The following is a 24201-nucleotide window of genomic DNA, read 5'->3' on the forward strand; positions in this document are numbered from 1 at the left end:
GACTAGCAGACATTTCCAGTGGACCATTCAAAATTTGCCATAAGATTCCATTAGCCAGGTCCACTGTCAGATGATGTGAACGTAAGAAAGGGACTCCCAAAATGCCTCCCTCTCTACCCCTGTGCACTGCATTCTCCATTTTTCCTTTTAATGTTCCTAATGTAAAAGGAACATCTTGCCAGAAAGTTGCTTCCTCTGACTTTCCCCCATATCCAATGAGATTTATTTTTTTCTGTGTGGGCCTGCCATTCATAACCCAGTCTGGGTCTAGTATATTTACAGAGGCCCCTGTATCAATTAAGAGATGGGCTACACATCCTGACTCTCCCACTGTAGCCTTCACACTGGGTCTACCCCATTCATCTGGCACTAATTTAGCCACAATTTGTGAGGGGCCAGTGGATGTTTGTGCATGTTCTTCTTTAAGTGCATTAACAGGACTTTTCTCAATAACAGGAGCCCTTTTGGTTCCAGCTGTTTCTGGAGTTTCAACTTCTTTAGTCAAAGAAATCTTTTCCTGTGGTGCTAAAGATGGTTCTGCACTGTGATCCATGACACCCTGTTCTAGGAGAGAATCGCCTCCCCCCGTAGCTACAGAATTTGTACCAAAGACCTCTGGTTTTTGCAGGCTGGATTCATTCAAAAAACCCAAGCCTGGTTTTCTGGCCACTGTTCCCAGTTCCCAAGTGGTGGCCTCCACATTCATTCTGCCCCACAAAGCTGGCGCTAACATTGACACAGTTGTGACTGGAGCAGCAGGAACTGGGCAGCCCTAGGTTCGATCATGAACATCTTGTATGGCCTGCCTCTGAGTGAAGCTGGATAGGAGCAGTAGGAGCAAGGAGGGCAGTAGGGGGGGGAAACAGAAGCAGACGTGGAAGGGGCCATATCAGGAGCCTGTGCCTTCAATCTCCTGTGTAAGGCCTCTGCCAAGACTTCAGTGGGTTGCTTATGGAACTGATCCATATTTTCTCCCACATTTCTAAGCATGGACCAAAGATGATTATGGATGGGATCCCCAAAATCCACCAGTTCATTCCCCTGTCAGGTTTGAGTAGGGCCTTGATGGGAGGGAGAAAAGATGCTGTGATTGTTGCTGGAGTTATTGAACCCAGATCTTCTCTCTCCCCCCGTTGATGTGAAATTACCCCGATTGGAACCAGGAGCTAAAAAAGGGCGATAGTTTCCTCTTCCCTGGGGTCCCCGATTTGCGTTGGGTACAACAGATGAATGAGGCCCCTGATTGGTATATGTGACAGTTTGAATTAGCTCGAGCTGAACCTTCTTTGGTGTAGTGGCAGCTTTTCGCCCCCCTCCAACCTCTCGAAGGAGCTCCGAGACTTGTGAAATAGCCACACTCAATTCTCGCCAAGTAACACCTTCAAGATCCATTCTCCCTATTGCTAACTTCGTTTGAGCATTTAACCCCATGTGTACAGCTTCCAGAAATTCTCTGTCATTATACTCATACTGGCCATCTTCCCGAAGCCTGACATGCTCTGATAAACGTGCAAGGAATTTCTTCCGATTCACATAAACCTCTGGGCTTTCCCCTACACCTTGCCTCTCCATAACATATGCCTTTAACACATTCATCCCTGGCAACAGAGCCTTAATCACAATTCATATCATGTCTTGCATTCCCCATTCTAAATGTTGCCTCAATGGACGCTGCATCCTGCTCCGTGGCACAATATCTTGCCACTTGCATTAAATCTTGAGCATCAGCAGTAGAATACATTTCATCTGCCCTAGTTAACCACGTCAAAGCTGTGTCCTTGTTCAGAGGACCCAAACTATCAGCCACTGCCTTTGCCTGGGGAGGGGACCAACGTACAATCTCTTGGACAATTTTATTACGAGCTGGTCCCATCCCAGTGGCTTCCACCACATTTTTCACTATAATGGGTGCAAGTACCTGTGACTCCTTCCATTCAGGATTTAAAGGAGCAGATGATACAGCCTCTTCTGGGAGGGGGGGAAGAGAGTGTGGAAGGCCCCATTCCTCATCACCATCACCTGAAACATGCAGGACTGTGGCCACCAGTCCCTGTTGAACCTGCAACTGTCTTTCCAGTTCTTTAATTTGAGCTTTGCACTCATCATGGCTAACATTCAACCGTTGCTCTCGTGCTCTAACCACCAAGTGTTCAGCTGTTAATTTTGCTCTGGTACATTCATCCTTTTCTTTTTTCAACTCCTTACGAGCTATTTCAGCCTGAATTAATGCATCATCTCTCTCCTTCTCCATTTGTCTTAAAGAAGAAGCCCACCTGATTTTTTCTGCTACCATATTCATTCGTTCACGGCCAAAATTGTCACAATCATTTCTCCATCCTTCATTCAAATCTACCCGTTCCCTTTCAAAAGCCTCTCTTCCTTTTTCCAGTGCCTCATTCAAATTACTTTTCTCTCTGGCAAAAATCTCTCGTTCCTTTTCCAGTGCCTCAGTCAAATGGAGGCGCTCTATTTCAAATTTCTCATTCAAACCCTCACAATCATTTTTCCCCTTTTCTTTTAACTCCAAACACTCTTTTTCAAAGGCTTCCTCTGCCTGCTCCAACTTACTCCTTGCCTTCTGACTTCTCTTGCGTTCTTCCTCTAACAAATCTGACAAATCCTGACATGCATTATAAAGTCCCCAAGCGGCTACAGCACTTTTCTTTGATTTGGAAGGCCTGCACTCTTTGCAATATTCTGCATAAGCCTCAGTCATGGTTTTCATAGGGTCATCTGTCTTAAAACAATCATCATCCCACACACACCTTCCTTTCTTAATCAACCATTTCTCTATTTTCGATAGGCACTCTACTAATAAAGCGTTTTATTCCCTCCATGGCTACCACTGTTGCCATAGCTTAGAAATCTCCAACACCAAAAGCCAAATGCAAAGAATAAGAAAGAATAAGTTCAGGAATGAGCCACCTTCAAATGCCACATTCCCAAATCAAGTCACTCATGAGTAAAGCTGTTGTACCACAGCATTTAAAGGACATTTCCCCACTCACTTTAAAACAAGAGACAGCAAAGAAAAGGAAATTACACTCATTCCAGACACATTCAAAACTTGGCTACCTGTTTCCCTGGATTGCAGGACTGTTCACATGTTACTTTGTTCCTGCAACCCTTGCTGCCCGCTTGATTCTCCACCAGTCTGTTACGACATGTGCTCTTGGGAACCTGAGTGTGTGCATTTGCCACCCTCATGTCCCATGAAAAACACCTCCTTGAGAGGAGGGGATCTTTTGCTAGGGATAAAAACAAGCACTTTGCCCTGAAATGTGCTTAAATGGTGTATATATTTAACCCAAGAAATGCAGGTCCAAACCAAAATAAAGCAAAGCTTGATTTTTATTGAGAGAAAGAGTAGGAAAGCATTACAGAATTACTTGGGTGCGTGGCAGCATTTATCATTAATATCCTAACCCATTCATAACTTTAAACTAAAGAAATCAAAGGACCCTATTACTATAAGAGGTGAAAGGTAAGAGAGAGATTACCTATCCTATGTCCTGAGTGGGCGGCTGAATACAGCTGAAGCTATGTGGAAGAGCTCTGATCCAAAACCAGGAAGGAATCTCTTGGTCTCAAGGTTTTGCACCGAGACCCAGAGTCTCCCCGGTTCTGTCCCTGCAGTCCTTGATGCGTTCCTTGAGAGCGTCGTACACGTGTGTCGGAGCTCTGGTGTTTCTCAGCCCCCCTTTCTCTTTCTTCCTCTCCTCCCTCCTTTTTTCTACCTTCAAGCCTCGGTTTTAAAATATTTTTTTCCTCTCTCCCCCTCCTGCCAAGGAGGGTATGAAAGTCTGGTGATGTTGTGTATGTGTGTGTGTATCTCTAACTGACCCTGAAAACTAAAGCTCCTAACAAACAATGGGATTCACTGTGAATGAGGGAAATTTGCCAAAGAACAAGATAACAATTATGCAGAACATTTATGCTGTAGCTTTAGTTTGTATCTTAATTTCTGCCCTTGTTACTCTTCGCACAAAACCTCGTGGGAAAGCATAACCAGCCATACCATTAGGTGGGGGTGTGGGGTGGGAATTGTAGTTTAGCAGGCTCCATGGCCCTGCCTCGTAACAATAGAAACCAGCAATTCTGGCTACCATTGTCTTCCAGCCTAGCTGGAGGATTCTATATCTCTCGAGATCAACCTTTTAGATTCAGAAGATCAACTTCCCATCCTAAGCTACAGAGGTGATCCTAAAGACAAGATGTAGCTACACATATAACACTGTTCTTCAACCTTGCATCCCCATAAGTTGTTGGACTACAACTCCCATCAACCAGGCATTTTAGCCAATGGATGATGGAAGTTGTAGTCCAGCAACATCTGGGGACCCAAGGTTGAAGAACAGTGACATATAACAAGTGGGATACTCTGAGGAGGGTTGCTTGGTCTCTTACCTTTTTGCTTTAGGTTACTGAGATCATGTTCTTGTCCTGCCTCTTGGGTACAGGTCACATTCTGATGTCAGCTTTCCTTTTATCTCTTGCCAGGTGGGCAGGACACTCTCAAAGGTCCAACAAGCACTCAGCTGGTCCTATGGTGAGGACGTTAAACCTTTCAAGCCGCCGCTGAGTGACTCAGAGTTCCACACATATCTGAACCGCGAAGGGCAGCTGACAAGGCCTGCAGAACTGCGTCTCCGAATCTTCCACGGTGGAGTTGAGCCCTCACTGCGCAAGGTGAGAATGGGAATTCTGGAGGCCAGTATTCTATCCTGAGAGATGGGTGGTATTTAGTGGGCAAGGCATCTTCTCCTTTGCCCACATTCTTAGACTATATTGTCTTGACCATTGCAGGTGTGCATGCCTGCTGCTATGAGGATGGGGTGTATTTCTGTAGTTGATCCTTCAGCTTGTTGCCATTGATGGGAAAAGCTGTTCAGTGTTGAGTCATTCTTGTTTCCTGCAGGTGGTTTGGAGATATTTGCTAAATGTGTATCCTGATGGGTTGACTGGTCAGGAGCGCATGGATTACATGAAGCAGAAGACACGTGAGTACGAGCAGTTGAAGGGGGAATGGGAAGCACGAGCCAGCCCTGAGGACTTGGATTTTATTCGCAGCAACGTGCTTAAGGATGTTCTGCGAACAGATCGTACTCATCCGTACTACGCAGGCTCAGATGATAATCCCCACTTGACAGCCCTGCATGACCTCTTGACCACCTATGCCGTCACACACCCACAAATCTCCTATTGTCAAGGCATGAGCGACATTGCCTCCCCTATTCTGGCTGTAATGGACAATGAAGCTCATGCCTTCATCTGCTTCTGTGGCATCATGAAACGTCTGGAGGGCAATTTCCAGGTGGATGGTGAAGTCATGTCGGTTAAGTTCTCCCACCTCAAGCTTCTCCTCCACCACTCAGACCCAGCGTTCTATTCCTACCTTCTCTCTTGGGGTGCTGACGACCTCTTCTTCTGCTATCGCTGGCTGTTGCTGGAACTTAAGCGTGAATTTGCCTTTGAGGATGCCTTGCGCATGCTGGAGGTCACTTGGAGCTCCTTTCCTCCCGACCCTCCTGAGAAGGAAGTAGAGTTGGTGGGCCCGCCGGCCAGGCCTGGAGACAGCAGCCAGCCAGTTCGAAGGAGACACATGTTGCGTCCAGCTTGCAGTTTTGAGGCAGCTGGGGACCAGCCCTGCCAGGGAGCAGTTTCTGAGGAAAAGATGCTAGTGAAACAATCTAGGTTTGGGGAGTTCAAGTATTATAGCACTCATAATGAGGACAGTTCAGAAGATGACCCATCACCCAGATCTCAGCGCTCAGTCGAGGAGGATGAGGACTGCTGCAGTGAGCAGGATCCTTTAATCCACACAACTAGTGTGGCCAAATCCTTCTCTGCTCCATCCCTCCGGGCCTTGACCCCGCCCTCTCAAGACTCTGCCTCCTCCTCAACCAATGGCAATGAGGAAAGCCAGTCAGAGGAAGAGAAAGGAATCGCAGTGGTTCACACGCCTTCTTCTCCCTCCCATGGACTTGCTGCTTCTACTCCTGCTGCTGCAGTTAGCCTCCCGCCTCCACAGGAGTTTGGCAAAGGCAACCCATTTGTGCTCTTCCTGTGCCTGGCCATCCTCCTTGAGCACCGTGACCATATCATCAAGAACAATATGGACTACAACGAGCTGGCCATGCATTTTGACCGCTTGGTCCGTCGTCACAACCTGAACAAGATTCTTCACCGCGCCAAGGCCCTCTTTGCCAACTACCTACATTCTGAAGTCTGGGACTCTGAAGAGGGTGATGAGGCAGCGGCTGAATCTCCTGCAGCATTGTGACCCCCTTTTCTCTTGACATGCAGGGACTGGTTCCCTGCTGCCATTATGGTGCAAGCATTGATGTGGAAAGGTGGACAACGAGTAATTTGGCTTGATCTCAGCTCTATAGTAATCTTCTTGGGAAGTGGTCTGGAGCAGCTAAGTTGGATTGTTCTACTCAATACACCTTCTGTGTCAAATGTACTGTTTTTAACTTATCTCTTTGTGCAAATATCTTGGCACCAGATGTACCATCCATCTCCTGTGCCTACTACCCTTCCAAGTGCTAGTGATCTCCCTAGGAAGATCTACCCTGGAGCATCCAGGTTCTATACTTTGTTAGCCCTTTTACTTCTTCCTCCTCAAAATTTGCCTACCCAACCACTAGTCCTCCTTAGAATGTTGGTCACTAAGCAACCAAGCAACTAAGCAACCAAGATTCATTTCTTATCTTTCTGGAATGATCTCTTCTGTTCTGAGCAGGTTTGCCAAAAGCATATTTTAATGCTGAATCTTGAAATGACTTTATTTCCTCTATAGTGCGGCAGTGTGTACTTGGCAAAAGCCAGCACATTTGCCCTTCTGCAAAAATTTGCCTTTTATGCTGAGTTATTTATATGTTTTGGCCCGTTGGGGTATTTTTAAAGCACTTTATTTTATCTAGGATTGTTTTTGTTTGTTCTTTCCTCTAGTACTGCCTTTCTGTTTTAGCTTGTAAACGCTTTTTAAAAACTGAACCCGCAGCCTTCAAAAAAACATGCTGGGTGTGTTTAAAAGTGGACTGGTAACACCCCATTGCCTTTACTGGCCAATTTTTAAGCCAAGCAGGTTCTCTTTTTAAATTGGTTCTCTTTTTTAAATCTCAAAGGTCTTTTCTGAATTGTTTACTCAAGGGGAGTCAACAGTCTAGTAAAAGTGAATGGAGTCTTTATACCACAGTGTCCTTATAGATCTTGCTCTTGGGTAAGTAATAGCTTGTGTCTAGCTCACACAACTTCTAACTGGCAATCTCCCCAGCCATTGTCTAGTCAGGTGGGTTATGTTTTCAGTCTCTTTAGCTGGTCTCCCTATTTACACACAGGTGCTTGGCCAGGTTGCCAAATTCTTACAATGACTTCTCTATCCATTTTTAGCTTGCAGGGCAGGATCGCACTGGAATGTGTAGCAACAGATTCTGTATCACATAGGCAAAGAGAACTCAAGTTGCTTCTAGTCTTACGCATTAATCTGATGTCAAATAGTAGCAAATGGTAATGTACAGCAATTGGCCTCTTAATAGAGAAAAAGTGTTTTGATTTCTTGAATCTCCCTTCTGTCTATTTCTGGGTTAAACTGGGAATTAAACCACTTTAGACCCAGTATTAAAGCAGCTGGATTGTTGAGAGTAGATACCTTTGCAGCCTGTGCTTCTACATTTTTGTTTGGGACAAATTAGATGTAAAATGCCATAGAGGGGATAAAAATTAGGCTGGGCTGAATGCTGTTGAATCAGAGGTGTGCATGTTGCACCACTTCTTTCTGAGCCAGAAGCTACCTTATTGGTAACTTGTTCTGATTCAGATACACAAAAGGAGCCCAATCATGCCCCTTAAGGCCATTATTCTGCTTGGAAATATCCATGTGTTTGAACCTAGTGTTTGGGTTCAGTTTCTGTATTAGATGTGCAATTCCTAGAGTCAGTGGCAAATTATTCTTAGACGCTGAGGAAAAAATTCTCCCCCCATGCTTGGGGGTACCACAATGTGCCCTGTCCTGTCCCCCACTCCTCAATTCCTCCATGAGTGCATATGCCAGCCTTGCTTATAGCTGGCTGTGGTTAGAACCCCTAGGCTGGAAAGGGTTTGGGGAGAAGCTCAGAAAAAGTATATATTGGAGAGGGGGGCATTTCAGGCCATCACATCTTTCCCACCAGAGCAGTCTGTTTACTGACCTGGGTTTGAAATCTCTGCTAGCCAGGATCAGAAATCAACAAGGACCAAATGGGAGACTTCCCATCAGCAGCTAGGACGTAAGCAGCTTCTTTTGTTGATTGGCTATAGTTAGATGAACAGTCCTGACAGTCAAACTCAGTATTAATAAGAGAGAATTAAAGTATGATAAATTACTTCAGATGAAGAGGACTTAACACCCCAAAGACACTTGTACTTCATTGGGGAGGATGCAGGACTGTAAGTTCTACCTCCATAATAAAAAAACATGAGCCCATTTTTTTTAAAGAAATGGGCTCTAGAAGGAGCTACAGCTTAGTGTAGGTTAAAACAATGAAGCAACTGTGGAGCAGGTCTAGAGTTTTCTACACCAATTCTCCAACTCTTCTATACTGATAGTGATGGGAGAATTATTGTAGAGGTGAAGAAAAAAAATAATCAAAAGTTTGAAGTGACAAGTCCTAAGACTAGAAGCTGAAGAAGGGGTTTGGCATACCCATAGTGACATTTCAAGAGGGTTGAATGTAGGGTTGCCAACATATGTCCTAACTTATGGTGATTGGTGGATGTTCCCAAAACTTGCTCTTAAGCAGGTGCCCACTGCAGGATGGAATGTAACATGTCATGTCCTTATAGCATCTGCTAAGCCATCTTCTAGGAAGGCAAAATGCTTTGTTACAGAATGAGGGGATAATAAGAGCCGGTCCAGATGTTACAGTTGTCACAGGGATGAGCATCCCCCCATGGTGAGTTTTTCATCTTTGACTCCTCTCTTCTGCACCATTCTATGACCTGGGGCCATCGCGTTGTACTTATTTATTTGTTATATTCTACTTTTCCATGGTCTCCCATCCAAGGAACTGATCAGGTCCACACTGGAATTGCTTCAGCAGTGCTGCAGCTTCAGATACTCCCAGACTATTCCCGGAGCCTCATGTTGTGATTTTTTCCTACACTTTATCCATGTCAGTGGTGTGGTGGGTCCAACTTGTGCAGTGCTGGTGGGGGGAAAAGAGGCTTGCTATGCGGGTATTGATTCATGTGGGAACCATAATGTTGATACTGGCTCTTATTTTCCCTTCTTTCTCTGTCAACAAAGCTGGTTGCTCACCTAGTAGAGAGCCTGGCAGTTAAGAATTGTGACTCCCCTCCCCGCAGGATGTGGGGATGCGGGTTTCCCTTAGAGAGGACTCTTGTTTAAGCATGAGATGGCATTTTCATGATTCATTCTAAATTATACAGAGGGAGGGTGGGAAGCACCCTAAAGGGATGTGGATCCCCATGGTGACTGTTAACATCTAGGCAGACCCTAATATTGGGGGAATCCGTGATACACTTTCAGGCAGATAGAAAGGGTTGTGTTGTGATCACTTTGCATGAACACAGGCATGGAATAGTAACTGGCCAAGGCTGGGATTTAAACCAGTGTGGTATCCTTTTCATGAGACATCTAGGAATAGAAAGCGGGCTTAGGAATTGGATATGTGGGCAGGGCTATATAGGGAGAGTGAATGGGGAGACTCTTAACTGGAACTGATTTGATTGGTGTAGTGCAGCCTTCCCCAGCCTAGTGACCTTCAGTTGTGGTTGGACTGGAACTCCCATCATCTGTGACCATTGACCATGCTGGTTTGGGCTGATGGAAGTTGGTGTCCAACAACATCTGGAGGGCACCTTGTTGGGGAAAGTCATTCTACCCTAACCTTCTAGTCCTTAGTTGGTCTGGGCTGACTTGAGGCCACACATGCTTTCTGCAGCCCTTCTTGATCTGCATGTCTCAAAAGCATTACTGAGAAGAATGGACCATATCTTATGACCACCTTAAATAAGTGCACCCTTTTTTGTGCTGCAGGACCCAACTCTGACTTTTGCCTTTGTGGCTTGAAAAACAAGAGCCATGCAGCCCATCATGCAGTGCAGCATGGGAACACACTTCCTTTTAAGCCCCATCTTGAATTCATTTCCATCCCCCCTCCCATTTTTCCCCTCCACTTGAATGTTGTGAAACATTGGATGTGGGCAGCAGAAGATCTCTAGGTGGGCAAGCGAAAATTGTAGGTTTGTTCAAAAGGTCCAAGCTAACCACCTCCTTTTGGGTACTTAATTTGTGACTGGGGGTGGGTGGGTTTATGTTTCTGTAGTTCAGCCTGCTTCCAAGGATAGCCCTTTCTAGTCTGTTTTGTCAAGGTAGAATAATAACCCTTGGAACGATATCTGTTACATAGATCCCATGAGTTCTTAATTTTTTAACAGTAAGTTAATTTGGAACAAATGCAGAGTCTTTGGCTTGGTTTGTGAAAGGTGGATCATAGACCCCCCTTGGTGGTTTGCTTCCTATATGATACTATTGGAGTCGCTGTGTCTGAGCCAGGTCCCCTTGATTATTTGTTTGACTTTCTGACAGTTCCTACTTTACAATTGGAATAGTGTTTTTTAAAATAATTCCCCTTCATATTGAGAACAGGATGAGCTTTGGTTTCTACCTTTTCCCCCATAACTTCCCTTTTGGATTAAATTAGGATCTGCCTCGTAGGCTGAAAACATAGCAAATAGGTGGTATAATAGAATCCTCATTTGTTGCCATTGCCTGTGTGTGCACACTTTTATTACTTGGATCAAACAGATTTTTGCAGCGCTTCAAAATCATGCAAACCCTGCTAGACCAGGGCGGTGGGCAGAAGAAATAAGTGTCTACAGAATAGGCAACAATGCTTCACTTGTATGTATCTTTTAGCACCTTTACAACCATTGTTTGTCTCTAATACTAGGCAAGCTACCTTCTGAGTGTTTGAACCAGAAGTATCTTTCCTCCTCCAAGTCTGCAGTTATTTTAGGCCAATTGCCTACCTTGTTCTTTTGCAATACTGCATCATGAGGAACTGAATCAACTCTCTGAATACAAGAGTGGCTTTGACTGATGTTGTGAAGGTGATTGGTTTATCAGTGAGGGGGCTGGGGGAGAAGAGGCTTAATTGGCATTACTTGAAGCCTTAAGGTGTGCCTGGATATTATTTGCTTTGGGAATTGGGAGATGACCCCTTGCTACACTTGCCTGAACCACTGCTCCTCTTCCCTGCTCTTCTCCACCCCAACTGTTGCCACCAGCACCACATACCCCCTTCTGTCTCCCCTGTGTGCCTCAAGCAGAGGAATCTTACCATGAGGCAGCTGCTCCAAGGGAGAAGGGCCTACTGCGTGGCAGAAGGACCTAACCCATGGATTGGAGAAGTTCTGCACAAGTCTCATTGAAATGAACAGGATCTCTTTTGTGCAGCTCCTGTTAGCATCAGTGAGGTTTGAACACAAAAATATCTTGGTGGATGTTCATTAACAAAGGTAGTGGTGAGAATGCAGAGGTAACATATATGGCTGTATCCCTGCTTCTGGAAATGTACCAACGGGCAGTCCTCCTTGTCACAGGTTAGTGGCATGTTATAAAGCTTGGTCTTTAAGTCTCCTCCCACTTCCCTAATTTCTTTGATTGTACCTTGCCATTTTCTTGATAATCCTGAGAACTAATACACTATAACTGGCATTGGAAGCCAAGCAGCGGCCTGCATTGCTGTAACTGTTTCACAGGCTGTGATGTAAACCCATTTTCCATTGTTCCTACCTTTGGAGCCCTCCTGCTGCGCTTGCTGCAGATCCAATCCATTGGATTCCCCTCCTCTTCCCCACTCTGAAACAAGATGTTTACCTTATCCAAGCTTGTTGTTCTGTGTTATATTTATAGGTGTGTGTTTTTACTCTGCCTGTGTATTATTTTTGTGCTGCTTATTTATTTTTACAAGCATTTTTAGTAGGGTTCTTTTAAGTTTTGGGCTGGAACTTGCAGACGACACAAAGACTTTAAAGGAAAGCTTTGTGTGGCATTGGGGACTGGTTGTGCCAGAATCCCACTGCACAAACGTGGCCCAGGTTTTTTCTTTAGAATGATTTGCGTCAGCTTCCCATGAGCCGTGTATGAGCTTGTGCAGAGAATCAAACCTGAAGAAATACCTTGAAAATGAGTTGTTCAAAAAGTCAGGAGACAAGGGTGTCCAGTGTGTGTAGCCAGAGGTGCCCCTACTACCATGGCCACCTCTAGCAGAAGATCCAGGATGAGAATAGTTGGGGAATCCAGAGACCACAATGTCTTGGCAGGATCTGTTGACAAAGTCCCATTTAAATGACTAGGAGCAGAGTTGAACTCCTGCCTGGCTTTCATGATAGAATATCCCAATGGGTTGTGTCCCCCCGTTAATGAATGGGAGAGAGACTGCTATTTGGATATGCTTCCAGGGGCACCAAACTGTGTTGGGCTGACTCTGCATTCTTATTAATATGGTAACTTAAATTTGTGTTCACCTGCTGAGGGAATGGAAACATACAGGGGACCTGTTTTCTTGTTCATCCAGTCCCTCTTCTGTAAATCCTGAAGCTTTGTCACTTTGGAGTCCAGCCTAGCATCATGCCTCTGGGACAAGTTTGCATAATTCTTCTTCATGCTTTGTGGACTCCAAATGGGGTTCAGTGGGTCAGGGATGAACGTCCAGCTAGCCCAACCTATCAAGGAACTGAAAAGGAGCAGCAGTTAGATGGGGGTGGCAGGAGCATAGCTGTAGCAGCCCACCCCTGTTGCAGTCTTTGAAGTTCACTCTCCTTTCTCAATCTTTCTCCCTGTCATAGGGTGTGTCATTCATAGTGCTATGTGCTTGAAGGTGCCCTTATTTTAAACAGTTCTGTCTCACATATGTATGTAACTTCTTTACCTTTTTTTATCTCCTCTTAATGTATTATCATTCAATTGAAATAGCCATTTTTCTTCCAGGCCTCAGGCACTTCTTGTCTCGTTTTAAAGATGATGTGATAAAGGAATGAAAGTCTCAATACAGCGGTGCTGCTCATTCATTCGGTTCAAAACTGCTTTGGTGTGCCTGGTCTGCCAAGACAGATAATGGTGCTGGAGATAAAGTAACAGGTTTCCTGCACTAGAGGCTCACAGACAGAAGTGTGAGGAGGCAAAGGAGTGAACAGTTGGAAGGCAACATATAGGCTGATATACACTAAATTGTCCAGATGCAGATGTGGACCTGTGTTAAAATCCATAATGGGGAAATACTTCCTTTTTTTAAATAAAAATATGTACCAAGAAAAGCTGAACTCTGTGATTTAACTCAAGAACTATCTGTTTACATGAAATAAACTTCTTCCAAATAATTTATATAACAACACGTTAGGTTATTTGTTGAATTTCTGCCTGTCAAGCAGCTGTTTAAAAGTACCAGGACCAGCTCTGCCTTCCAACAGAGCAAAATGACCTGCTTGGGATGGTACAGTGAAGGAACAGAATCTTATCTATTGGATAAATGAAGGCAGGAGTTCGCATCTGAATGGTGCAACCAGACTTCTCACAATTAGAATGTTGGCCATTTTGTGTGGGAGGGTACCATTCGGCTCCTGCTTCAGACAGTGCTTTGGGCCTGCATTGAAAATGCAAAGTTTCTGGCAGTAATAAACCATGGTGATCCTATCTAGAAGAGAGCCAAATATTTGGTATATATCCAAACAACCTTGGTAACTGGAGAGCTGAGTTGCTAACAATGAAACTATATTTGGTCTAAAGTATTGTCTATACTAATAAAGTAAGTGATGGGGAATACTTGGCTACATCTTAGGGCTTGCTTCTAAGAAACAAATTCCATCCTTTAAGGTAGCTGGTCTGAGGAAGTAGAGACAAGCAATGTATATGGATAAGATATGCCGGGACAGGCTAGAGAGGTCCCATCCCACTCCCATGCTAACAGGTCTGCTGTCACAGAGAATGAGGATCTCTGGGTAGAGTGTGTGATACCGAGGAAGAGGAAAATGATTCTTGAGAAGGGAATGATTTCTCTGCTGATTTCCATTCATGATGAAGCTACACCTTCAGAGAGTGGGGCCTTGGTAGAGAGAGACTTGACATGTTGGAGCCGAGAAATCTGTGATTAAAGTGTAGTGACATGCCTGCCTGATGCAAAAGTTTCAGTCCTCATGCACTGCATAGATAGGTTGCTAGATAATTTGGAGGGAGGAGCCAGTGGTTGTATATTTCAATACCCAATGATACTGGGAAATTTATGAGGTCCTGAAAGCCCAGTTTAGGTAAGATGGTCCATGATCTCCAAGATAACATTTTCAGAAATCCTACCTGTTCTGGTACTGGGTCACCATCCTAGATGGATTTGTTAGGCATTGGGAAATATTTTGGCACAAGCTAAGCTTATATAAAAGAGTTGGGCTCTTCTTCAACAGCAACAGAATGAGATTGCTGATACTTAACATTAAAAAGGTCATTGATCAGTTTTTAAAGCAACTTCTGGAGGAAAGCTACTAGGAGCTTGGGAGAATCCTTCAGGATAACTCATTCCATAGCTGTGATAGTGTAAACCAGGTGTGGAGAGCCTTTGGCCCTCCAGATGTTGCTGAACTGTAACACCCATCATCTGGCCGCTTGCCATGCTTGCTGGGGCTAATGGGTTGTAGTTCAGCAACATCTGCTTCAGGTTGTCAGAGTGGGGTTAGGGTGGAACTTGGCAGCAAAAATTCTGAAAACAAATGACAGCAGTTTAAAGAAATCAAGCACCAAAAAGACATTTGGAGAAGGCTGCAATGTGTGTTTATATGCCAATGCAATGTAGTAAATATTCCCATTCCCTTGGTTGTTATATGCTTTCGATTATGACTTATGGCGACCCTATGAATCTTTTTTATATATATTCATAGGGTTTTCATGGTAAGAGGTATTCAGAGGTGGTTTACTACTGCCTTCCTCTAAGCCTACGGCACCCGGTATTCCGAGGCGGTCTCCCATCCAAGTACTAACCAGGCTGAGCCTGCTTAGCTCCCAAGGTTGGGCATGTTCAGGCTGTCAAACTTTTAAAAGCAGGGAGATTGGGCAGCTATAGTGAATGCACCAGGGGAGCAGGAGATATTGTACTGCCCTACAAATGTGTAAAAATGCAAACACAATTTGGGTTGGTCTTTCACAGTCCAAACCACTTCTTTTTTATTCTACTGCAGGCACATGTAAACCAAATTTAAAACAAAGCCACATCCACACCACATCAGTGGCCACATCCACACCAGACCTTTATTTCACTTCACAGTCATGGCTTCCCCCAAAGAATCCTGGGAAGTGTAGTTTGTGAAGCGTGCTGAGAGTCTGTAGGAGAGATCCTATTCCCCTCACAGAGCTGCAGTCCCCAGAAAAGGGCCTTACTGTTAAACCACTCTGGCCACTGGAGCTCTGTCAGGGTAACAGGAGTCTCCTACACCAACTCTCAGCACCCTTCACAAACTACACTTCCCAGGATTCTTTGGGGGACCAAGACTGTCTAAAGTGAAATAAAGGTCTGGTGTGGGTGTGGCCACCTGATTAACCAAGCCAAACAGCTGTGAGTCTGGCTTTTAGAACACTGACAGTTGGTTCTTACTGAGCATGCCCAATGTTATAATAGACTTCAATGTTAAATTTCTTTAATTAAAAATCAGTCATGCATTTCTTTAACTTTTAAACTGCAGAAGATGAAGGTCAGAGGATGGAGCAAGGTCAGTAATCGGATTCCAGGTACTCTGTGAACATGGCTGATTTTTAATTAATTTCAACAAATTACGAGACTACTGACAGAAAAAAGTCCAACGGGTCTGGATTTTTTTTCTCTTGTTTTACACTTTGAACTCTTGATTCTCTCTGACTGTTCTGTGTATCGCCATGAAAACATAGAAGGTTGTTAAGCAAGCATTTCTGAGTTCCGGACTATAAGTTTTGTAAGGTTTTGTTTTGAAATGTGCTTATGGGAAGCAGCAGAATGGCATGGGGGTATTTTCAATTTTGCAGAATGTGAAAAATCCATGCTGGCTTTAGTATACAGCCACTCTTGTAGCTGTATAATAATGTGTATTAATGTTTATTAACATAATAATGTTACCTGAATATCTTGGCTCATTCCTAGGGCACACTATTTTTCTATGGAACTGTGATTCCAAACTTTCCATGCCCAAAGTCCCAACCCTGACATTGTTTATGTGATCCTTTATGCAGAGCTGAAAGAGAGTGCAAGCAAGAGCTCTGATGTTGTCAGAGCTCCACTCCACCTCTGATTTACTTCTTGCAAGAGTTAACAACTAACAAATGAAGTTCAGGGGTTGTACTTCTGTAAGAAAACTATCAACAAGGCCAAGGGTGTTTGATAGCTCTCATTATCTAATTACTTGTTATTCCCATGCTGACCAAGAGATGGAGCCAAACATGCAGAAGGCAGGCCTTACTAAGCTTGCAATAAGTCCTACAGTTGCTGCCAGCATGGCAACAGTGTTCCGACAATTGTCTAAAAGAAGCTCAGGCACTTGATTTCCCACTCCAGTCTCTGTTCCAATTCACTGAAATCTCAAACATAAGGAGCAGCCTGGACTATTGGAATTCACCTGTTATGAATAGGGGTTAGTTGTAGAATCAGTGCTTTGTGGGGGGTAAAAAATGAGGTGTTAACATTCATATCTTGATAAAAGTGCTGTGAGTACCAGCACAAAACGGAAGCGTATAGAGGGCTGACAGTACTTTGTACCAGTGAATACTGGGATGGACACACACACACACACACACAGTTAAAAGTTGCCCTTCTGCTGCCATGGAGAAACTGCAACCAGACTGCACACAGAGCTACAGGCAGAGCTTCCAGTGAAAAGGGTGCCACTTCCAGGAAGACGAGCACTGTGCCTCCTTTTTCAGAAGCTGGCTGTTGATAATTAGAAGAAGCAAAATGAATGTTGCCAAATATTAAAGGATAAGGACCTCTTCTACATCTGAGCTTAATGTTGGTTATACTTAAGCAAACCAGCAAAGCATTCAAAGAATAGTTGGTGTGAGAAGCTGCAGAATCGACATTTCTGTTGCCAAACTGTATGGCAGTTTTTTCTTTTCTGGATTTTTTATAGCATTGTTTACAATAATAGTTTTGAAACAAACATGAAGCACTTTACAAATACAGTTAGAACAACCAAATTCCAAATATAGTTCTCAGGGTTTGACTAAGGTGGATTGGAGGTGGTTTCCTCATCACAAAATAAATAGCTGTGGCAGAAATAGTTCAGGATTCATTATTTGATGCCGCAGCAAATGGTTACATTATACATTGCATACATATATGTCACCTCACCTGTCTGAATGCCCTTCTCATCTTTAATTTCTTCTATTTATAGGCCTTGTCTGCCAGTCTACACACAAAAAAGACAGGGCTGGCCCATGATATTTGGCTGCCTGAGACAAAGGACAAGTGGTCACACACACACATACTACTTCCATGTACAGAAGCCAAATGGACTGGCAGTTGAATCTTAGGCCTCATCTACACTATACATGTCAAGCAGTGTCAATACCACTTCAAACAGTCATGCCTTCCCCCAAAGACTCCTGGGAACTGGTGTGTGAAAGGTGCTGAGAGTTGCTAGGAGACCTCATTTACCCTCCAAGAACTACAATTTCCAGAGTTCCTTGGGAAGAGGGATTGATATTTATTTATTTATTTTTAAAAACAGTCTGGGAATACACCATTGCACCTGAGGAGTATAGGTTAGTTTAGGGGAAAGGGGTGGTAGGCCCTGTCGTCCAAGACGGAAGCAGCTGGAGGGGGGCTTAGAATGAAAGGCCAGAAGGGATACCGTTACTGCTCCCCCCACCTAAGGTGACTGTTCCATTTGGCTTAATGGTAGTATCAGGCCTGTGTTGCTATCATCTGTGGTCAATTCTAGCAGACAGCAAAGTGGGGGTACTTGCCAAGGCCTAGACAGCAGTAAAGCTGGGAGTGCCAGAATTTCACTTCACTCCTCACAGAAAGTTGGAGGTAGCATCAGTCTCTTCTTCTTTATAACTTAATTCTGAGCAATTCTTAATTCTGGGATGAAGGGAGAGGCCATGTTTTCCCAGAATCCTCTGCAATTCTCAGTGAATTCCTAGAAGCATATTTGCATATGTGCACAAAGGCAGAGGACAAAAGGGCCCTGTGTAATGGGGAGATTAGATCCCTAAGGACTCTGGTATACTCTTAGGTTGCACACTGCTCCCCTTGGTGGATGAGAGGGCTTGCTGATAGTATCTTATCATACAATAGTAGAGTTGGAAGGGCCTATAAGACCATCAAGTCCAGCCCTCTGCTTAATGCAGGAATCCAACTTAAAGCATACCTGACATGTTCAAGCTTCACCACTACCTTGGAACTGGGCGATTGTCAGCAGCAGAGGGGTGGACCCAAATACCATATCCCATAATTGTGTGTAGAACTTCTGCCTAGGCATTTACTGCACAGGACTGTGGTGAGGGAACATGGTAGATTTCATGGATGTACCAGGAGAAAATTCTAAGCTCTTTACTTACCAAGTGTTTTTGGAAGCTGCACCAGTAGAATTGTAGTTTTCCTGCAAAATACAGACACTAGCTGTGAAGGTGTTCTGACTCAGTTTCCCATTTTAAGAAGAATTTGATAGACCAGAGGCTCTAAGTAGAGGGGACCTTTTATTTTATATCTCCCCATGCCAATTGTTTTTATTTGTCTTCTGTAATTTCCCCTCCCCTTCTCCTTTCACACTTAACTTGCACCTTATCCCCCATCCCAAATTGCTGCTTTCTTTCATCCCTCCTATTACATTCACATCACTTTACTATTTATATATTTTAAATGACCTTTCATCTCCCTTTCTAATTTTCTTCAACCCCTCCCCTGGTGCTTTCCCTTCAGAGGAGGGAGACCTCCCCTCCCTCTTCCCCCTCCAACTTCTTGGACTTTCAGCCACGTTTACTCACCTTGTGCAAGGGAGGGGGTACCGGAGCTGAAGCCCTCTGAAAGGCTTCAGCTCTGGGTGGGGGGGGGTCCATTCCACCCCTCCCTGCTGCTGCCTAAACCTCGCAATACAGGTTTGCACTGTGCAGGAGCTGCTTCTGGATATACCCACTGATTAACCATAGCCACAAAAAGGCCTTTCTAGTAAACACTACTAACATGCTACACAACTATAAGACAAAAGCACAGACTAGATGTCCCCCTTGACCTAACACAACTTTCCATTTCCCAAAACACTGACAGAGCACAAATGGAGAAATCTTCCCAGAAAAAAAAACACTCCAGCAAAGTCTATATAAGCAAATGTACTACACTGGTCAGCATACCACAGTCTCTCATCCAGCACTGATAATAAGCCATTCCACATCCTTTCTGTCCCAAATTTGGCATGGATCATCCTCTCCTATACTGTCAAGTTCAGTTTGTCAAATCATTTCCTAACTACAAGGTGTGGAACTTTATCTCCCCTTATTTCTCATTAATATGGTGGAATCTGATTCAGACAACTCCCCTGTAACATGGCCATGACTGTGGCCCTATAATAAAACTTTGCCTAGTAGTAGAGGCAGGTGACATTGGATGTCGAAGGGCTTCTGATTATTTATTGTTGTATTTTTATTGTGGAGGAGGGGGAGCGCTTGTGGCATTTTCTGCCTCAGATGCCAAAGTAACTTGATTAACCTTGGGCAAGGGGAAGAGAGGTGAGAATGGGGCATCATTTGCATCTCTGCCTCAGGCAACAGAAAGGTGGAGTATTTATAGTGCATAAAGTGCTTTAGATACATTATCTTGTCATCTTTAATACAAACTGTCTGATGTATGGGAAGCTAAGGCTAAGATTGTGGGCTTAGCTGGGGCTCTCTAGCGAATCTGTAGCAAAGGTGATGTTAGAACTCAGGACTTTCCAATTCAACAGCACAACTGCTACAGTCACTATGCCATTTCTCTTACAGGGACTCTCTAACTTACTGCAACACAGGAATCAAAAGGTACCAGATCTTGAAACAAGCTCCTTGATTCTGCCATACTCTAAGGCTTGACATTCAACATCACTGGCAAAAATGCAGAGCTGGCACTTAGGCCAATGGAAGGCATAACAATCTTCTACATCCAAATCATGAAGCCTGTGTAAAAGCTCATGCCAGAACAAACAGTCTGTGAAATGTCACAAAATGTGCCAAGGAAGGCAAGGCTCACTTCCACATATAATACAGGCCATTCTTTCAGTCCATGTGTTTGCGGAAGGATCCTTTGTCCATCTCAGACATCATGATTTGGTCTTGTATTGTTCCATATTTCTCTCTTATCCAAGGTGTGAGAAGTGCCAAGAGTGGCATGTATGGGGGTTAGTTTCCTTTGTATTAGAAAACACAGGCAATTTATGGTCTTTACAATATTTGCTTTATTTACAAATATACAGGCAGAACACAGTGAAAGCAAGCAGGCACTCCTACTGCAGGTTCCTGGAGAGGACAACATGCAGAAACGCAACAGGTAAAATTTTCCCACATTGCACATCCACATTTTCAGGGAGCTGAACCTGTAGGATTTCAGCTTGCTACACGGCTCTTAAAAGCATGAGCCTTGCTGGGGTGTAGGTGTGTGTGAGATAGTTACCCTTGTGAGCACTAGTGAGTTGCTAAGGATCACCATATGAATTCTGAGATGGGCCTGGATACAAATGTCTCCCAGGCCAAACCCAAACCACCTATCCATAGAATCTGTAAAATAATGTTAAATAAAAGGATATGCAAAAGAATTACAATTATGTCTTTGTTTCAAAAAATAAATTGTATTTTTTAATGTATAGTAACTTATACTAGCCACTACCATGGCAGGACTGTAAAATGACTCCAGGATAGGGTTGCCATATTCCAGTTCCACAAATCCGGGCAGGTTAATTTGCATATTATGCAAATTATTTGCATATTATTATTTGGATTGTCCAGTTGTTTTGTTTTTGTGCCTAGGAATTACCACCAAAAACTGGGGAAAGATGTGAGAAATCTTTTTTTTAAGCAACATTTTCAGCCTTAAATGCCTAGACTCTAGTTTCCAACACTATGGAGTATTTATTGATTGATTAAGAGAATTTATATCCTGCCCTTTTGCTGTTAAAAACAGAGCTCAGCACAGCTTACAAATATAATAAAAACAATAAAAATACACAATCAATATAAAAACATAATAAAAACACAAAATAGCAACAAACATAAAGTAAGTCGGGGCAGCAGCACGGTTAACCATAACATATACAATATATTTCAGAGATGTGGTGGGTGGAGAAAAACAAGCCAAAATGTTAGGAAAAGGAGTCTTTCACACCACATGCTCAGTTCTAAATACTGTTGCAGCAAGTTTTACAAGTTCCTCCAGTATTCCACTGGTGCAGGCACTCAGACATTCAAAGTATCTGTATGTTTCTTAGGTTTTATAAAAGCAGAGCTTTGCTTAATTCAAAATTTCTCAACCACATCTACACAGGTTCCACCTCCATACTCAAAATGAAACTGGGCCTGGAAGTGTGCAACAACCCCACACATACCTTGCTAATTAGATTACCAATGCTAGGATGTCTGTCTTACTGACTACTCTCCTGCTCCCTGGGCATCATGAAAGACCCAGTCCTGGGCTCAGAAAGAAAATAAATATCTGGTCCTCTTCAAAGTATTGAGAAGCCTCTTGTTTTAATTGAAATAATAATTATAAATTCTTGTTCTTATCACTAATGGGAGTTAATTATCTTGCATATGCTGCTGTTGCTTCTATGGCTGTAACGGAGTGAGGTTAAAGATAAGTGAAATGCTAATAGGAAAAAAAAACACAGAAGGCAGTAACACTTTCCTAAATGTAATACCATACCAACCACAACAAGATTCCTATGAGTAAGGCAAAAAACTAAGCATCTCACAACCAGTCAGGATTCCTAACCAAAACCCACAAATATGATAAATGAAGAAATATGTATATAAGCATGACTATCAAATATATTTATTATTTACACAAACTGTAAAGATATTTATAGTGCAATCCTAAGTTTATTTATTCAGAAGCAAGTCCCAGCGTATTCAGTGGGGCTTACTCAAACAGGGACAGAACTGCAACCTCAAGTGATAAGCAACTTCATTCACACAACCCAAAATTCCGAATCATGCCACTTTACGCTGTTTTGCAACTGTTTATACTTGTTTTATGGTCATTGGATTTTAAATGGCTTTATTTCTTGTTGTGAGCTGCATTGGTTTCCAACCCTACCTCACAGGGGTGTTGGAAAGACTCCATACACGCACACGCACACACAGCAGATGTATAAATACATACAGCCCATATAATAGTTTATTGTCAAACCAGTTGGTCATTGCAGAAAAATCAGTATTAGTTTTTAAAAAATCAGTATTACTTTCCTACAGAATAAAAACTGTAATACCTAAGTAAGCCCTGCCTACTTGCTTTAAAATTGGACTGGAGACAGAAAGAGTTAGAACACAAACATAATTGTTTTTTACATTCACTCCAAAGTCCCATTGATTTTCAGCACATTCATAACCACGTCTACTCAAAGTAAGTCCTATTGAATTAAATGGGATTTACTTTGGGCATATGGGATTAGCATTGCTTTTACAAAAAGCAAGTATTGGGAAGGTTTTCAAAACACTGCCCAAGCTCTGACTCCTGCACACAAGAGGAAAAATAACTGAAATGTATATACTTACCCAATTTATGAGATTTTCAGGTAAACGGTCGGGGGGGGGGGGTTTGAAACCACCATTTTATTTTCTAGACACTGCCTGAGGTCAATGAAACTGAAACACAATCCCTGATTGGCTGCAATGCTGAATGGGCGGGGTTAAAGCTACAAAGTGCTATAGTACAGTACTGTTTAAAGAAAGATTTAACAGTCGAGGGGGTGGCTGACGTTTTTATGTATATCTCGAGAACCAGACCACCTAGAAACTTAATTTTTTTAAAAAATTAAAGCTGAGAATCCGGGCCACGTAAGGGGCTAGCCGGGTGCCGGGTGGCATGCATAGAATCTGGGTAAAACCCGGCTATCCGGGCAATATGGCAACCCTACTCCAGGATTCTAATTCTCCTTTTCTAGGTCTGAGTTGGGAATAGAAACCAGGTGTCCTAGCTTCCCCTGCCCCTACTATTTACCATTTCTGGGCTTCTCAGAGTTCTGGGTACAACCCACATATTTCTCTCTCTTTTCCTTCTTTGAAAACTCTCAAGATGCACAACACTTCAATTACTGGGGGAGGGTGGGGGTTCATGAGAACTGGAGTTAGGTCCTGAGGGTGAGCATCTGCCAATATCAGCAAAAGGCTGCGTTCTCCAAGATCACTGCCATTCTCACTTGGCATGGTAGCTTGGAGGCAGAGGAGAGAGAGAGTTCCCAGTGGCTCAGATCCACCACAATTCTGGTGCCACTACCGATAATAATATTCACTGGCTGTTGTCAAGGGATTGGACAGCAGTTCTAAGTGTAATGACATGACTGTTAATGGGCAGGGAATTAGTTCTAATGGCTCTCTTTCCAGCTGGGTCATGAGACAGGGCCGCCTAATGTTTTCTTTTACTGGTGTGTTCAGCTCTACTATAAACCCACAACTTTGGGTTCCTGAGAACCAGAACTTAGTTTCTAGACTCAGCAAGGTGAATGAAATTGATTCTAATGGGGTTAGGGTCATCATACACTTCTTTTTCCCAGTTCTCTCTCCAAAGAAAGATCTATGTCAATGGGATTAAATGGCCTAATTATATCCCACCACATGGATCTGTAGTGGAAAGTTTCATTGCCTTCCTTTTGGAGCAAAGTAAAATCCCCTGGTTAAATGGAGCAATGGACTACAATATGACTGGCAGTTATTTCCATGGGGCAGTCACTTGAGGAGGGGGCAATGGAAGGAGGTAAATCAATCCCCTAGCTCTACTCCTCTGCAAACCTCTGCGCCACAGTGAGGCCAGTCTGTACTTGTAATGGGGCTGGATTTGGCTCAGTCGTGAATCTCTACAACAAGGTTTGCTTGGAGGTCTTACATAGGATTGCAGATGGTGGGTGGGAAGCGTGGGAATCTCAATTTAGTCCCAGGATTTGTTGGAAGAAGAGCCTGAGAGAAACAATCTAGAGAAGCTGGTTTGATTTCTGCCTAAATTC

The 24201-nt window shown here is 43.5% G+C and overlaps 2 protein-coding genes and 1 long non-coding RNA gene across 6 annotated transcripts in view; 1 reads left to right on the forward strand and 2 right to left on the reverse strand.

The window, feature by feature from the left end:
- The window catches only part of LOC133379298 (uncharacterized), a 12232-nt gene extending 6542 nt beyond the window's left edge, over window positions 1-5690 (reverse strand). The window contains exon 1 of one of the 2 annotated variants that reach the window (XM_061614301.1): window positions 4408-5690. The gene's annotated coding sequence lies outside the window, so the exon portion shown is untranslated. Of the gene's footprint in view, window positions 1-3500; window positions 4043-4407 lie in introns of those variants that run through there. The other variant, XM_061614300.1, reaches the window with a different exon arrangement.
- Window positions 1-13769, forward strand: part of TBC1D25 (TBC1 domain family member 25) — a 26358-nt gene extending 12589 nt beyond the window's left edge. For 2 of the 3 annotated variants that reach the window (XM_061614292.1, XM_061614294.1), the window contains 2 exons: window positions 4501-4689; window positions 4919-7566. In XM_061614292.1, coding sequence (XP_061470276.1) covers window positions 4501-4689; window positions 4919-6283 — 1554 coding nt within the window. In that variant the 3' untranslated portion in view covers window positions 6284-7566. Of the gene's footprint in view, window positions 1-4500; window positions 4690-4918; window positions 7567-13000 lie in introns of those variants that run through there. The other variant, XR_009761148.1, reaches the window with a different exon arrangement.
- On the reverse strand, window positions 10721-22798 carry LOC133379302 (uncharacterized). Its single transcript, XR_009761149.1, has 4 exons — window positions 22757-22798; window positions 18581-18621; window positions 17367-17467; window positions 10721-12746 (listed from the first exon to the last, which is right to left on the reverse strand). It is a non-coding gene; the product is annotated as an uncharacterized LOC133379302 (long non-coding RNA).
- Between the last annotated feature and the right edge of the window lie 1403 nt (window positions 22799-24201).

The sequence above is a fragment of the Rhineura floridana genome, chromosome 3 (genome assembly GCF_030035675.1).
Source record: "Rhineura floridana isolate rRhiFlo1 chromosome 3, rRhiFlo1.hap2, whole genome shotgun sequence".
NCBI classification, from domain to species: Eukaryota; Metazoa; Chordata; class Lepidosauria; order Squamata; family Rhineuridae; genus Rhineura; species Rhineura floridana.